The sequence below is a fragment of the Elephantulus edwardii genome, unplaced genomic scaffold, assembly GCF_000299155.1.
Source record: "Elephantulus edwardii isolate Elephantulus edwardi_28Jun2011 unplaced genomic scaffold, EleEdw1.0 scaffold00047, whole genome shotgun sequence".
NCBI classification, from domain to species: Eukaryota; Metazoa; Chordata; class Mammalia; order Macroscelidea; family Macroscelididae; genus Elephantulus; species Elephantulus edwardii.
Window position 1 is genome coordinate 10,586,690 of NW_006399797.1, and position 15,708 is coordinate 10,602,397.

The 15,708-nt window shown below is 42.0% G+C and overlaps 1 protein-coding gene across 1 annotated transcript in view; it reads left to right on the forward strand.

Moving 5' to 3' along the window:
- Nucleotides 1-9,088: 9,088 nt before the first annotated feature.
- HMGA2 (high mobility group AT-hook 2) overlaps nucleotides 9,089-15,708 on the forward strand; it is a 177,588-nt gene continuing 170,968 nt past the window's right edge. Inside the window, exons 1-2 of the mRNA XM_006886063.1 lie at nucleotides 9,089-9,199; nucleotides 11,788-11,874. Coding sequence (XP_006886125.1) covers nucleotides 9,089-9,199; nucleotides 11,788-11,874 — 198 coding nt within the window. The remainder of the gene's footprint in view (nucleotides 9,200-11,787; nucleotides 11,875-15,708) is intronic.

Sequence of the window (15,708 nt, forward strand, 5' to 3'; positions counted from 1 at the left end):
TATCTATGGCAATGTAACAGGCTACTCCAGGACTTAGTGGCTAAAAAGAACCCCCCCCCCCATTTCACTCTTGGATCTATAATAGAGGCTATACTTGACAGATTGTTTGTTGTTGACTAAAAGACCAGGAGCATAACAGCATGAGACTGAGATTTTCTGAATATTCATATGCTTCTATATCTGGTTGTTGATGGGCTAACTTAAATATCTGGTTGACACAGCAAAGATTTTCTTATAAAAATATGTTAAAATATTAACTCCTGTTTCTACAAACATGTTTAGAAATAGGATCCCTAGAGATGTGATCAGTTAAATTGACATGTGGTCATTATGGCACGTTGTTGTCATGTGCCCTCAAGTTTGAACTAATTCATAGCTGACCCTCTCACAGATTATTAGAGGCTGTAAATTGCACGAGGGATGACTGTCCATCTTTTTAACAAGGAGGAACTAATGGATCCAAACTGCCTGCTGTTTGTGGATTGTGGCAGTACAATCCTTTACCCACTAGGTCGCCAGAGCTCCTGGCATAGGGTGTGTCTTAATTCAGTATGGGCTGTGCTCATAGAAAAAAAGGAGGAAAGAAGACGGCTGTGCAAAAATGAGGACAGGGCTTGAAGTACCAGCCAAGGAACAACAAGGATTGACAGCTGTCACTAGGGCAAGAAGAGAAGCATAACTAGTTCTCACTTGAATCCTCAGAAGGAATCAAACCATTGTCTAGCATGTGCAACAATAGTTTCTACTCTGATAAAGAAATGTTTAGGTTGTTTGTTATATATCTTTCCCTCAATGAGATGGATCGATTCAGTGACTGGGGTGATGGGGGTAGATGTGTCAGAGGCAGTGAGATTGGCACAGGATAGAGCAGGGTTTAGGGCTGTTGTACATAGGGTCACTATGAGTCGCAGGCGACTCAATGGCACAGAATAACTAACAACATTGCTGTTAAGTTGGAACCAACTCAGAACTGACCTTCTTGTTTTCATAGACTATAAATAGCATGGAAGTAGACTACTCAGCTTTGTCCTGCTGAGCTGCTGGTGGATTGGAACCATTGGAGGTGCTGACTTTGGGTTGGTACCACAACTCCTTACTGACTATGCTCTTGGAAATGAATACAGGCTCCTTGACATGTCCTATTTCTTATGTGTGGCCTCTCTGCACAGTTGCTCCAACATGGTGGTTTTTCAGGTAGCTAAACTTCTTTTACAGTTGAACTTCTGTCAGAGGAGACCAAAACAATATACCATAGGCCAACAGGTTGATTCTGAGAGAAGGAAAATTCAAATTTTTTAGGCACTGACATGAACAAAAGAAAAGTGGTAAGACTATACCCAGTCAAAACCAGGCTATTTTCATGACCTAGAACTGCTCCCATTAAAGCAATTCCTGGTTTGGGAGCTTTGGTGGCCTAGTGGCAAGAAGCTGCACTGCAATCCCAGAGTTATGTGGTTTGGATCCACCAGATGCTTTGCTGGAGAAAGAGAGGCAATCTCCTCCTGTACCAGTCAGATCCAGTTTGATGGTACACACACAAAATATAATACAAATTAAAAAAATTCCTGCTTCATAGCTTTTACTGTCTCTTTGCTCACAGAGTCCAAGGTGCGGAGAGGCAATGAGAACAAGGCAGCAATTGTGCCACACTTTCCTATTTACTGGGCTGTGTCATGACCACTGCATATTATTTATTAGAAACACATCCCTAAGGTTGACATAAATTCACGGAAGGGGAATTAGAGTCCATTTTGTGTGTGTGTGTGTGTGTGTGTGTGTGTGTGTGAAGCAAGGGGACTTTTTTAAAGAATTTATGAACATTTTAAACTACCACAGATGACAAGTTTCGTTTTAGATAAGTGGAGTTTATGTTTTGAACTGCTTAGGCCTGTGGTTGTTGTTGTTATGTGCCGTTGAGTCGCTTACGACTCATAGCGACCATTTGTATAACAGCCCTAAACCCTGCTCTATCCTATGCCAATCGCACTGCCTCTGACACACCCATCCCGATTAACCCAGTCACTGAATCAATCCACCACCTCATAGCCCTCCTGCACTGTCCCTCCACCCTACCAAGCATGATGTCCCTCTCCAAGGACCTGTCTCTCCTTACAACATGTCCAAAATATGTCAGACAAAGCCCCAGAATCCTTGCCTTCAAGGAGCAGCCTGGTTTAACCCTCTCCAGGACCAATCTGCTTGTTTTCTTGGCAGTCCAGGGTACATTCAATACTCTTCTCCAGCACCACAGCTCAAAGGCATCAATTCTCCTTCTATCCTCCTTGGTCATTGTCCAACTCTCTGATGCATAAGAAGTGATTGCAAAGACCATGGCCTGTATCAAACGCACCTTAGTCTCCAGAGAGACACCATTGCTCTTGAGTATAGAGAGGTCCCTAACAGCAGACTTTCCCATCGCAATACGTTTTTTTTTTATTTCCTGGCTGCTGATGCCAAGAGTGTTGAGCAAACTGAAGCTGTGAACAATCTCAATCTCTTTGCCATCCATCCTGATGCTACCAATTGGTCCAGTGGTGAGAATCTTTGTCTTCTTGACATTGAGCCTCAGTCCATACTGAAGGCTGCAGTCCTTGACCCTCTGCAGCAAGTGCATGAGGTCCTCCTCAGTTTTGGCATGCAGGGTTGTGTCATCCGCATAACGAAGATTGTTAATAGATCTTCCACCAGTCCTGAGGCCTAGATTCCTATAAAACAAAGTCTGAAGAAAGCATTAGTACCCTTGCTTTCTTTGAAAGATACAAAGCCAGGGCAGAAAGCCTAAGGAAAAATAGAAGTAAGACAAAGAAGGGTGAGTAGTAGTAGAAAATGATGCATTTCCATGGTGACTAATGTTTTACACCAAGCCCAAGGAGACAAGGGACAGATTGCTTGGCAGGATCCATTGTGTAACACCATGGAACATCTTCAGACCCACAGTTGTCTAGAGAAAACTGTGCTACTTTGAAGCAACCCATAGGATAGATAAAGGAGAGGACGCTTATTTGACTAGATCTCTTTTGTGCTTGTATTTTACTGCTCTGGTTGTGTAGGCCATAAGGACTTTCACTGATGACCTGAAGGTCACAATTCTCTGGAGGCTTGACTCCATTAGCATCCCCGTAGGAAAAAAGATGAGCAATCTCCTCGCATTGTAATTTACAACCTTGGAAACCCAGAGGGGAATCACTATAAGTTAGAAATGACTGGCAGGGAGTTGATTTGTTGTTGATGTAATAAATCACTACAAAGTTAATGGCTAAAAATAGCACCCATTTATTAAACCACAGGTTTGTCAGACGACATTATGGCATGGCTGCATTCTGTTTAGGAAGTAATCCCAGAACTCTTAATTGTGTTCATGTGAAACTTATACCTAGATCACATCACAATGCAGATAACACAGGCATGCTTGCTGAAAGTGAAGAGGACTTGACTTACTGCAGAGGATCAAAGACTATGGATTGTATCTCAACATCAAGAAGACAAAAATCTTCACCCCTGGACTGACAGACATTATGATAGATGGAGAAAAAGTTGAAATTGTAAGTGGTTTAATTTTATTTAGTTTACTAATAAACACCCTTGGTAGCAGCAGTCCGGACATCAGGATACATATGAGTTGGGCAAATCTCTATAAGGGACCTCTTCAATGTTAGCTGAAGACTGAAGTGCAAAGTGCATGTGGTTTAGGCCATGATGTTTTCCATCACTTGCTATGAATCTGTAAAATAGATCATAAATAGGACAAAAGACTTGCTGCACTTGTATTGTTGGAGAAGAGCACTGAATCCCCTATGGACTGTCAAAAAACACCAAAGATATGTCTCAGAAAAAGTGCAGCCAGAGTGCTTCCTGGAGGCAAGGATGGTGAAACTTTGTTTCACATGCTATTCCTTGGAAAAGGATATTATGCTTATAAAAGAAGAGGATCAGTGAAAGAGAGGAAGACCCTCAACAAGATAGATTGATACAGTGATTGCAGAAATGGGCTTAAGTGTGTTGGAGATGATGTAGATGGCATAAGATAGGACAGGGCTCAGATCTGTTGTTCACAAGATCACTATGATTCATATGCGACTCAGTGATACATAACAAAAATAATGGATAGAAGTGAGCAATAAATATTATAGTTTTTGAGATTGTTTCTTTTAAAATATCTAGTTATAATCAATCTCTGATAACTGCATATTAAATTAATTAATAATTAATTCAATATATGAAAATCTTAAATTTATTTTTAATTTATAATGTATTAAAGTGTAAAATGTGTCGTTATGTGCCATCAGGTCACTTGAGACTCATAACAACCCTTTACTACAGCTCTGAACCCTACTCTATCCTGAGCCAACCTTATTAACTCTGACACACCTACCCCCACTACCCCAGTCACTGAGTCAATCCATCTCATCGAGTGTGTTCCTCTCTTGTGCTGCCCCTCCACCCTCCCAAGCATGATGCCCCTCTCCAAAGACTAGTCTCTCCTTGCCACATGCCCAAAATATTTCAGATGAAGCTTCAGAATCCTTGCCTCCAAGGAGCAGCCTAGTTTCACCCTTTCCAAGATGAACCTGTTTATTCTCTTAGCAGTCCATGGTATATTCAGTACTCTTCTACAGCACCACAGCTTAAAGACATCAATTTTCTTTTTATCATCCCTAGTAATTGTCCAGTGTTCTGATGCATAGCAAGTGATTGCAAAATCCAAGGTCTGGACCAGGTGCTCCTTAGTCTCCAGACTGACATTGTTGCTCTGCAGTACTCTAGAGAGGTCCCTGATAGTAGACTTTCCCAATGCAATTCGTCTTTTGATTTCCTGGGCTGCTGGTATCAAGAGTGTTGTTTGTGAAGCCAAGAAAATTGAAGCTGCTGACAATCTCAATCTCCTCACCATCTATCATGATGCTGCCAAGTGGCCCAGAGGTGTAAATATAATAGCTAAAGTAGTAGATTATGAGACATTCAATCTTTTCATTACAGATACATTTTCCCTTAGAAGAACTTTTAAAGATACTTCCATATGTAATCCTTTTCTCATTCTATGTGGTACATTTAAAAAGAATCATTTTATAAAAAGTATTTCTATAACAGCAATAAAGATATGCTATGATAGAGATGAAGCTTCATCATTTGTTGTTTTATTTTAGACACAAGGAAATGAAGATACAGAAGAGGACAATGGCTTACCGAAGGTCACAGAGCTGATTTAGTGGAATGCAAAGAAACTTAGGTTAACCTGTCTAAATCAGAAGCATTGAATGAAATATGTAACCTACAGTAAGAAATCTACATTTATATTACCTTTCACTCATCATTCACTAGACCTTTGGGCTCAACTGACTTTCAAATACAAGGGATATATTAATTATAAGGTGTATAGGGAGCTCTGGCAGCCTAGTGTTAAGAAGCTGTGTTGCAATCTCAAAGGCATATGGTTCGAGTTCACCAACTACTCAGCAGGTGAAGAATGGACAATCTCCTCCCTTGTGACTTACGACCTCTGAAATCCCGAGAGATGGTCAGCTTTCAGCCAGTTCTGATTCAAGAGCACACAACAATAACAGAATCATTATTTTGTGTACATTCACATAGAAATGATATTGCCTGGTATGTCATACATAATGCTAAGACACATTTTAAAGCAGACTGTAAGACATATCCAGATTTCCAAGATGTTTAAAGGTGAAAAGAATGCATGTCAATTTAATCTTCACACTCATATATTCTATAATGAAAATAAAACTTTTACATGTGACATTCTCTAGTTTGTTTTGCCTTTAAAAAATTATGTTCTGGACCGACTAAATTAATTTTACCACCTACTAATAACCTGACTTGCTTTAAATAGTAACCTAAATCATGTGTCACAGGTAATTAGAAATCCCATTAACATACAACTAAGGTGCTAATTGTTCAATTTGATAATAGGAGCAGAAGAAAGAAGTTTCATGTAGCCTGAAAGTAATTGGAAATTTTTCCTATTAGAAATTAATTTAGCCTGGAAAGGCTGTGTAAAATAGCATGAATTAAAGAAGGTGAAGTCAAAGAACTTAAATTGGCCGGAGGTGGGGAATACTCTCAAATGAAAGAGGGCAAATGCATTTCTTTAAAAATGAAATATATCTATTCTTTAAAGATAATGTCTAAGGGCACCATTTTAAAATATAAAAAGTGTTATGTAATTTTAAAGATGAAAATAATTTTTAATATTTCACTTATTGAAAATATACAGAATCTTGAAAAAAGGAAAAAGAAAACAAAACAGCTATAGCTTCCAAATTAGGAAAATACAACAACGTAAAATTAATATAGATGTAACTTGATGCAATTATTTAATACTTTTTTGGTTATAAATGAAGATTTCTGAAAACGAAGTGACTGTGGTCTGGAAGAAAATTGTTAGATGTGCTCTGTCCCCAATTTTTTCAAGCTTCTCTTAGACCCAAGGATTTAATAAAAAAATAATTTTGGACTCACTTGCTTCCTCATCTCATGTGTATAATCTTTTTCTTTTTTTTTTTATAAAAGGATATAATTAAGTACCAAATGCAAGCCCAACTGGTTGCAATCTCAGGTAACTTCTGCCCACACTCATTTTTGTAACTTAATCTCTATTCCTTGGGGGCGGGGGGAGCAAACAAATAAAAACAAACCCAGGAACTTATTCTGTATGTTTATGTAAAATGTGCATAAGAAATGTGTGTTACTTTGGCAAAGGATGCCAGTGCAATGGTCAACACATGAACTTCTAGGGTTTTTTTTGCTGAAGACACCACCTTTCAGCCAAGCCTCAGCAGAAACATTTTTAGGTTCGTGTTAAAAGCCCCCTCCTTAAAAATCAGTCAGTTGCTGGGCCGAGTTCAGAGAGACGGGAGCTTTTTCTCCATCACAGCTAAGCGTTCCCAGACCCAGGAGAAATCTCCAGTTGCTGGAGGTACTCAACATGCAGTGCAGGGTAGTATCCCAGCCCTGAAAAGGGCAGCTGGAAATGGATTTAAAATGGTAACGCGGGCCAATCAGCGCCGCCGCGCAGAAGCCGGCATTTATACGCGCCTCCTTCACATGCACAGCGGAACCTGGCGTTAGCCCCCGGTTTAGGGTTGCCAAATTGGCATTTTTATTCCATGGTGGTCTGTAACTTCCGGGGGTGGGGGAAAAATCTTCCTCGAGTGAAAATTTTCATTTTAGAATTAGTCCAAAATAATTTTGGGTGTGATGTGTGAAAATTTGAACCCAATTTTTCAGGGTTTTTGTGTTATTCAAGGATGCAAAGAGGTACATTTTTAAATGTACTCCACCTTTTGAAAACGGTCTGTGACCATTATGGTGTTCATATAGCAGCCCAACTTATAAAACTAGGAGTTGGCAGAAAGGGAGTTCTTAGGAAAAAGGTTAAACAGAGGCAAAAGGAGAGGAGAATTGGGCAGTTTGCACAATTGTGGTATTAGAACTTTGGCCCTGGGAGCGTCTGAACCTGGGTACTTTGAGTCAGTTCTGGATAAATTTCCCTACCTTCCTTTCTGAAGGAAAAAACCCTTAAGAAGCCGGTGCGTTCCGAGTGCTTATGTGCCCTCTGCTTGCATGTGCACGTGTGTATGCAGTTGAGTTTGTTTGCACGTATGTATGCAAGCATGTATCTTTGGGCACGAATATCCATGTATCTGTGTGCATCTAAAGGTGCATGTATCTGCACGTGTGTATCTTTGTGAATGTGTGTGGGTGTGTGAGCGGGCGCATTCAGTGATAAGGGCATCCCGAGACGCGGGACAACTACTAGGGTCCCTCTTCCATTCCGCAGCATTCGCTTCCCACTCACTGGGGAACTACAACGCTGCCGCTTCCTGTAAAGATTGGCTACGCATCATGGAGGCGCAGGTATAGGCTGATTTCCGAAACGTCGCTCATCAGCAGTCACAGTCCCTCATCTTCCCAGAGCAACCGCCCAGGAGCGACCTCGGGCGGCAGGCCCAGCGAGACCTGTGGTGAGCGAGGTCCGGGATCCCTGCCCTATCCCTTTAACCCCGCCGCTGGGCGGGAGCACGTGAGTGGGGCTACGGGTGGCACAGGGGCGCCGCCGCTGAAGCAGTTGTATTTCGAACACTGTCTCTGGCCCGCGGCCAGGCGCCTTAGCTCGGCGGTTCGCCGGGCCGGCCTCCTCCTCATATTTTCCCTCCAGCGTAGCCCCCTCCCCTTTATCCGCCTACGATTAGAGTTGGGCACTCCTCCTCGCCCCCTCCCCAAACACACTCATACACACACACACACACACACACACACATACATACATACACACACCCCGCTTGAATTCTAGAGCAGGAACTCAGAAAACTTCCAGATCAGGCAGCGCGCGCTTAGTGCAGGACGCAGGAGCTAGCAGCCGAGCCCCTCTGTCTCTCCAGCGCCGCCGCCGCCTGCTCCCGCCACCCGAGGAGGCGCAGTGCCACCCACTGCTCCTTCCCCTGTCTGCGCTCAGCCCCTGACCCGATCCGGGCGGAATCTCCCCATCCCTCTCCATCTCCCGACTGCCCACGGCGCTATTCGCCCCCCCCCTTTCTCTTTCTTGCTTGGGGAGCGTGGAGGGGGTGAGGGGGGAAGAGGAGGAGGTATTCTTTCCCAGCCTAACGTTTCTAGGGACACAATTCACTCCAACTCTCTTCCCTTTCCAATCCCCTTCCCAAGTGCTCCTGGTGCCCGGGACTTCTGAGCCCCAAAGCAGAGAGGAGTCTCTCCAACTCTAAACCCCATTTTCATTTTCCTTTCCTTCCTCTTCATACGAAACCTCCAACTCTGCCACCACCTCCACCTCCGGCACCCACCCACCGCTGCCGCCGCCACCGCCACCAGCAGCGCGCCTTCTTTTCTCCTCCTCCTCCCCTCATCTCTTTTTGGCAGCCGCTGGACGTCTGGTGTTGATGGTGGCAGCATCGGCAGCCTAAGCAGCAGCAGCCCTCGCCTCACGCCAGCTCTTGCCTCACCCTGTGTCATCCTCCAGCCCCTAGCACTCTATCTCCCTAAAGGTGCTGGGCAGATTTGAGGCGCCTGAGGCAAAGCGGTTGCAGCGGCGGTAGCGGCGGCGGCGGCGGGGGGCAGGATGAGCGCACGAGGTGAAGGCACCGGGCAGCCGTCCACTTCAGCCCAGGGACAACCTGCCGCCCCCGCGCCTCCGAAGCGAGGACGCGGACGACCCAGGAAACAAATACAAGTCAGTACGCGGGCCGGGTGGGGGCACCTGCGCGCCTCGTTCCACTCCGCGGGGCCGAGAGACGCGCGGCTCTGGGAGCACAGGCGCCGCGCCGCCGCCACTCGCAGCCCGCCAGCCGGGCTTGGGGGAGGGGACGCCCGCGTCCTGGAGACCGCGCGCGGCGGGCGGCGGACGCCCGCGCTGCCCCGGCCCAGGAGGTGGGGGTCGCCGCGGGCTGCAGCAGGGGAAGGTGGGGTGGAGCGGGGTGCATCCTCAGAATTTCGCTATTGTGCAGGATCCTGAGTGGCGCGGAATCTCTAGAGGACTGGACGCGGCCAGAATCCGACGAGCCAGGGCTCGCCCGCGCCTTTGGAGCTGCTTTTTAAAATTGCAAGGGGGCAAGGGAGTAGCGGAGAAACGGGGAGCGCAAACTCGCAAGCTGATCTAGGCTGAAGGGGCCTGAGTCCTGGGGCCCAAGGCTTCCTTTTGCAGCCCCTCTGTACTGTTGGGAGGCCAGGGTCTGGCGCGCAACAGCTGCCCCCTTAGGGGCCCCTCCAAGCTCCCGGGTGGCCCGAGGCTTGCGCCCTTCTGACAAAGAGCGTGTGGGGACCGGGCCACTGGATCCTCTGAGGGCTCTTTAAATGTGGCGCGGCCGTTAGTTAACACAGCAGCCGCTGCCAAGGTGGCCCAGAGAAAGGGCTGCAAGAGACCAGGTCCCCAAGCGAGGAGGTTAATTCACTCGACCAAGGGCGCGCGTTGGAAGGGGTGTCCGAAAGGGTGTACAGTAGCTAAGGTCATGTCCTCGCTAGGAACCCTGTCCTCCATTTCCCCATGAATTCCGTACTTCAGAACTTAGGAATTTTAAATGTGCTGCCCCAGTGCGATTTGCTGGAGTTTAGGAAGGGACGTTCTAGGGGCGTCCGGGACCCCTTCGGGAGGAAGGTTTTGTCTGCGGATGCAACCAATTAAGCGTGCAGTGGGCTGCTCGCAGAGTTGCGGGCAGCGCCCAGGACGGGAGGGGTGTTTGTTCGCAACAATTTCCAAGCATCTGCGGGCAGGGCTGGAGCTGTCTTTTGAGATAATTTAAACTCAGCTTCCGCGGGCTTTAAAACTCCTTGGCTCCTTCTCCCTTTTATCGCTTCCTTCATGGCAAATAGGCCAGTTCGAAAACTCGGTTCCAAAGCTGCCCAAGAGCCAAGTGGGGAAATTGAAGTGTTTGCTTGCCAGTGCCCTTTTAGAAAATCTAAGAGGGTTGTACCTTTTCGAAATCATCAAAGGGAACAAGCCAATCTAGAGGCCCCATAGTTTTCCCGCTCTGCCAAGCGACACTTAATACCGCTTAGGATCCTGTTTTACACCTCCCAGGAAGTCTCTGCCCTCCCCCTCTGGTTTCCCACCGCCACCCAGCTTTCCCTAACTCTGTTAATTACCTCCTCTTTCCCCACTCCACTCCCCGAGTTCCCCAAAAAATCTAAAAGAAAACGCGGTGGGGTCTGGAGGTGATTGAAGGTTTTACCTCTGAGTTAAGGCAGAGTTCACAAAGAAAGAAAAATGTGTCTCCGATGTGTTTGCTCCGGATATGCCCACTGGCGCTAGTGATCCTACAGACGCTCTCTGTCAAACTTTCCCAGAATCTTTACAAGGGATGTGAATTTTCATTGAAGCTTTCATACTTTTCACGTGAGAGAGTTTCATTTAATCACCGACTATGAATGAAATGTGAATTGGCAATTCACTGGGTAAACATTTAGAACCTGCAATATTAATCATCACATTTTCTTAACCATTTGAGCATTTACTGCCTGACATGGGAGCCATTTATAGGTTTGCTAAACCTATTGATTTTGCTTCTCCTTCCCAGACATTTCCATTTCTCCTCCCTCTTTCCCCCAGTTCACCCCCATAAAGCATTTTCAAAAGAAAATTTTGGAAAAAATATGCACTTCTTCTTATCAAAAGATATGTAAATTTAGGCTGGGCCGTGCCTGAATCTCCAGAAGGAAGTGGAGAATTGAAGCAATTATCTAGATAATTCAAGCAAAACCTCCCACCACAGATTTACCATAATTATTTAGAGGTTTTTAGGTAGGATAGAGTTCTTTTGAGCTGGAGAACTTGGATAATTGCTCCAATACTTCACTCTGAATCTGTCAATTGAGTTGTAATTAACCCAGAATGTGGGTATGGAGAGGTATTTAAAAATCAGGTTTTCAATATGGAAGATTGTTGAAATGTTTATGCTGTTAGCTTCATATTTCTGTTGTTTCAAATGTTAGCTGAATAATAGTATTTGTGTAAAATGCTTGGAATGCACAGTCCTGCAAAAGTTTACACCTTAAAATACTTGGATTTGTCCTTAGAGCCAGCAACCTAAAGACCTTTGGTGTCTTTTTAAGTTGAAGTGAAATTTGGTTTTCTTCTGCAAAACTGAATTTCCTCTTTGAACTATTAACAGTATAGTTGTTTCCCTCTTCTTTAAAGTGTCTCATTGTGCTCCAGCAGCTCTACTCAGAAGCACATGCAGAAAATAGAGCTGGAGAATTGGGGTCAATTTATTTCAGTTATTTTCCACAACAGTCTTTTCTTTTTTTTCTTTTCCCTACAATTAGGAGCCAACCGGTGAGCCCTCTCCTAAGAGACCCAGGGGAAGACCCAAAGGCAGCAAAAACAAGAGTCCCTCTAAAGCAGCTCAAAAGGTGAGGCTTTTAAAGTCATGCTTCCCTAGTGTTATCAACCACCCCAGGATCCTCCGTTTAATTCCCCTGTTCCAGATCCACACCTGAGGATTTGCACTTACTTCTGAACCCAAGACTCATTAACTACTTTAGTTAGATGGAATTACCTGTTTCCTAAGTAAATGCTTGGCCAAAAAAGCCTATGAAAATACTGAGTGATGTTTTTTACACAAACAAACCATCACCAAATAATATGAAACTTACATTGGATAAAGGTGAAAGAAGAGGTAGAGAACAGCACATGATTTATACTAACTGTGAAATAGTTAAAAAGGAATAAAAAAAAGGAAAGATTGCCTGGTGGTGAAGTTTTTGCAATTTCCTCTGAAAAATAAGATTAATTTACTTTGTGTTTATTTCCACGAACACTGCAAAATAGTCTCCCTTATAGTTAAGTGCTTTGCAAAATAGATGGTAATTAGAAATAAACCCAATTATGGAATCCTGGAAAAAAGTTTTCCATGAATTATACTACTTTAAATATGATGTTAAAACCATCAATTTTTTAAATAATAAACCTGCAGTAGAATATTTGATGATCTCCTAAAAATTATAAATACTTTAAATTGGACATGAAGTTTTTGACAAGTATTTGGCTTATTTAGTGTATATTCTTGGGCAGGATAGAACTCAGTCAGGTGTAACTTCAGTGTTTGTCTTAATAACGTTTACGTTGCAGCTTAAAATAACTTTCTATTAGTTTTATTTGCACTAGCCAAGGAGAAAATATGTTAAAGCAAATGCATATCTTGACAACTAAAGGTCATTATAAAAATTAGTAATTTTTTTAGCTCTACAAATAAGTCAGGAATCAAAACTTCTACATTATATATAGAGACTATATGCTAGTTGAAAACAAAGGTTTAATAATTAGAGGTAACTTAAAAATATTTTTTTAGTACAGTATGTATAATATTCATTAAAGAAGACTGTATCCTGAACCTCCTGGAATTAGTATTTTGTAAGGTTTTCCATGGGGCTGTAGGCACTGCTCATCTTCTGTGTAGTTTTTTTCTGTGTTATGAATTGCCATAGCAACTAGGACAGATAAAAGTTATTTAGAGGATAAACAGATGAGTGCTTGTCTGTTTTATTTTCACAGTTTGAACATAGTTCAAGGACAGTATTATTTAAATTTAACTTATTCTTAATGAGTGTACATTTATTGTGAATCATATTTAGTCAATAAAATTTTAAAGTACTTCTAGGTTATCTTGTCATTTTAAAGTGGCCATATATAATTTGGCATTCTTCATATACAAATGCTAGGAACATAATAAGACAGGAAAAGGCAAAGTTCCTATTTGTTGTCCATAAGATTGTTAGGAGTTGAAGTCAACTTGATGGCACCTAACAACACTATTTCTTACATTTTAACCTGGGGTGTTTTCTAAAATATATAAATGTAGAACTTACCCAGCTAAATTTATCTCTCATGAGATGCCTTGGTAAGTAGCTAACAGACATTTAAGTTTACATGTAATTGCTTTGGGGAAAAAAGTATCATTATCAAGACTTCCAGGAGGCATTGTTATATCTCATCATAAATAAATTATTGAAAAACTTATTCTAAAAATAGAAACCAGATTCTTTTACATATTTCATTGGCTATACTTTCAATGAGTATTAAAAACAGGAAATCATATCACCTTATTTTGAAGAAGTGTACAACTTACTAATGAAACTTTTACAGACAAAAAGAAAATCCGGCACCTGTGTACATAATTCACCACCTAAAGCACAAAACTGTTACTACCAAGGAAAATTTGGCTTGTTCTTAGCTACTTTATTGACAGGCCCAATAACCTACTTATGCTTCTCATTGCTCTGCAAATGGTTCAGGTGTCGGTATACTTCATTACAATTTCCAGAACAGTGGTAGTTTTTTTGGTTGGGTTTTTTGTTTTGTTTTGTTTTCTGAAAGGGTATCACTGTCCTTCGAATCCTTTAATTTTATAATTATGTCATACAATTCTGTTGTATGTGGTCACCTTAAAGTAAAAGAGGCTAAATCCATTGTTGATAAATCCATAATGCAGCTGTTAGTTTCCTTCAATTTTATAAATTACTCTTCATTTGTAGAACTTTGTGAAATAATGATACTGATTGTTTATGTCATGTGTAAACGTAAAATATTTTAATTCTCAGATTAGTATTTGTCAGACATGTATTTGTTTACCAGGCATAGATTTACATTCTAACAAAACACATATTTTTTTAAGATCTTAAAATGCAACCATTTTTGGAAAAAGTTACTTAGTTCATATTATGTCAGATTAATAAACTCTGCCAGATTGACCACAGTAAATATGAGAAGATTCTTATGATTAATCAGTTGGATATCCTCCAGCAAACTGAGTCTCACTGTAATGAAAATACATTATCAAACCTGGTAAGTATAAGAGAAAAGAAACTCTAAACTTGTAGGACATAGGATGTATACTAGGATCCTAATGATGTGTTTAAAATGTCTTCCTGCTTGGAGTTTTTCACATGCAAAGTTTGTGTTTGGACTTAGTAACTGGCCTTGGGGCTTTTGAAAACAAAACTGCTGGCTAGAAAATTAGCAATGTGAAACTTGACAGTGCGTGTGGAGTGTCAAGACCCACTGGACGGCTACCCAATTAGCAAGCCTTTTAATTTCAGGCCACATTTAATAGAGTTGTGTTACATATCAGACTGATAAGTTAATAAAAATGCTGTTTGTTATATTTGAGATTTTTCAAAAAGAGAAGACAATTATTCTTTAATCCAATTGTATTCCATTAAAAATACATTCTCATAGCTGACAGATCTGTGGCAATTCTCCTAATTATTCTCAAGAACTTTCTAAGCTTGAGTATGCAGACTTTGTACTTGCAGATCATTACCTTAGTAAAAGAAAAAAACATCACAAATTGGTTTTTTTTAAATAAACAATATATGTGTATGTATGTGCTTCTTTACCTTTTTATTAGGATTTTTTGTTTTAGCTGGAAATATATCTGTTACTGATTCTTTCCATTTCCATTTTGGTTTGTTTTCTTTTGCTTATACTAGATGGAAATACTTTGTATTTTCACATTTCCTTTGTTTAGAAAGAAGAAAGATAGAATCTCCTTTATGTTTAGCTTAGGGACTTCGTTGTTGCTTTTTAATCATGAGACAATAATGGAAGAGTTGTCACTAATTCTCCAGTGTTCAAAGACACAAGTCAAATTCAAGGTATTTCTCATTGCCCTTAAGAGAAACATTCACTCTCCCAGGTTGAAAGATATAACCAGGTCTAGTAGGTAAGGTAGGGAGCTCTGGTGGCCTAGAGGTAAGAAGCTGCGCTGTAATCCCAAAGCCACGTGGTTCAAATCCACCATCTGCTCCACTGAAGAAGGATCAGCAGTCTCCTCCTGTGTGGTTAATGCCTCTGAAAACCTGCTAGAGGGTCAGCTATCAATTGGTTCCAACTCTACAGCACACAACAACAAACAAAACAGGTGAGTCAGGAGTTGCCCTGCCAACTCGAAGGCTCAAATCCACCAGCTGCTCCAAGGGAGAATGATGGATAATCTCCTCCTATGAGATTTGCAGCCTCTGAAAACCTGCTGGAGGGTCAGCTATAAGCTGGTTCCAACTCAGCAACAACGAGTGAGTAAGCTATCATATCAGAGATATGGATAGATATAGATATTTAAATCTGATGTGATAGCTCTCCTACGTAATATCTGTGTCATAGATATGCTTTAACTTCCTTTGACTTTGTAATATCCAAGGAACAAAGTTTAGAAAGTTTCACATGGGTAAAGTATATGTACTTTAATA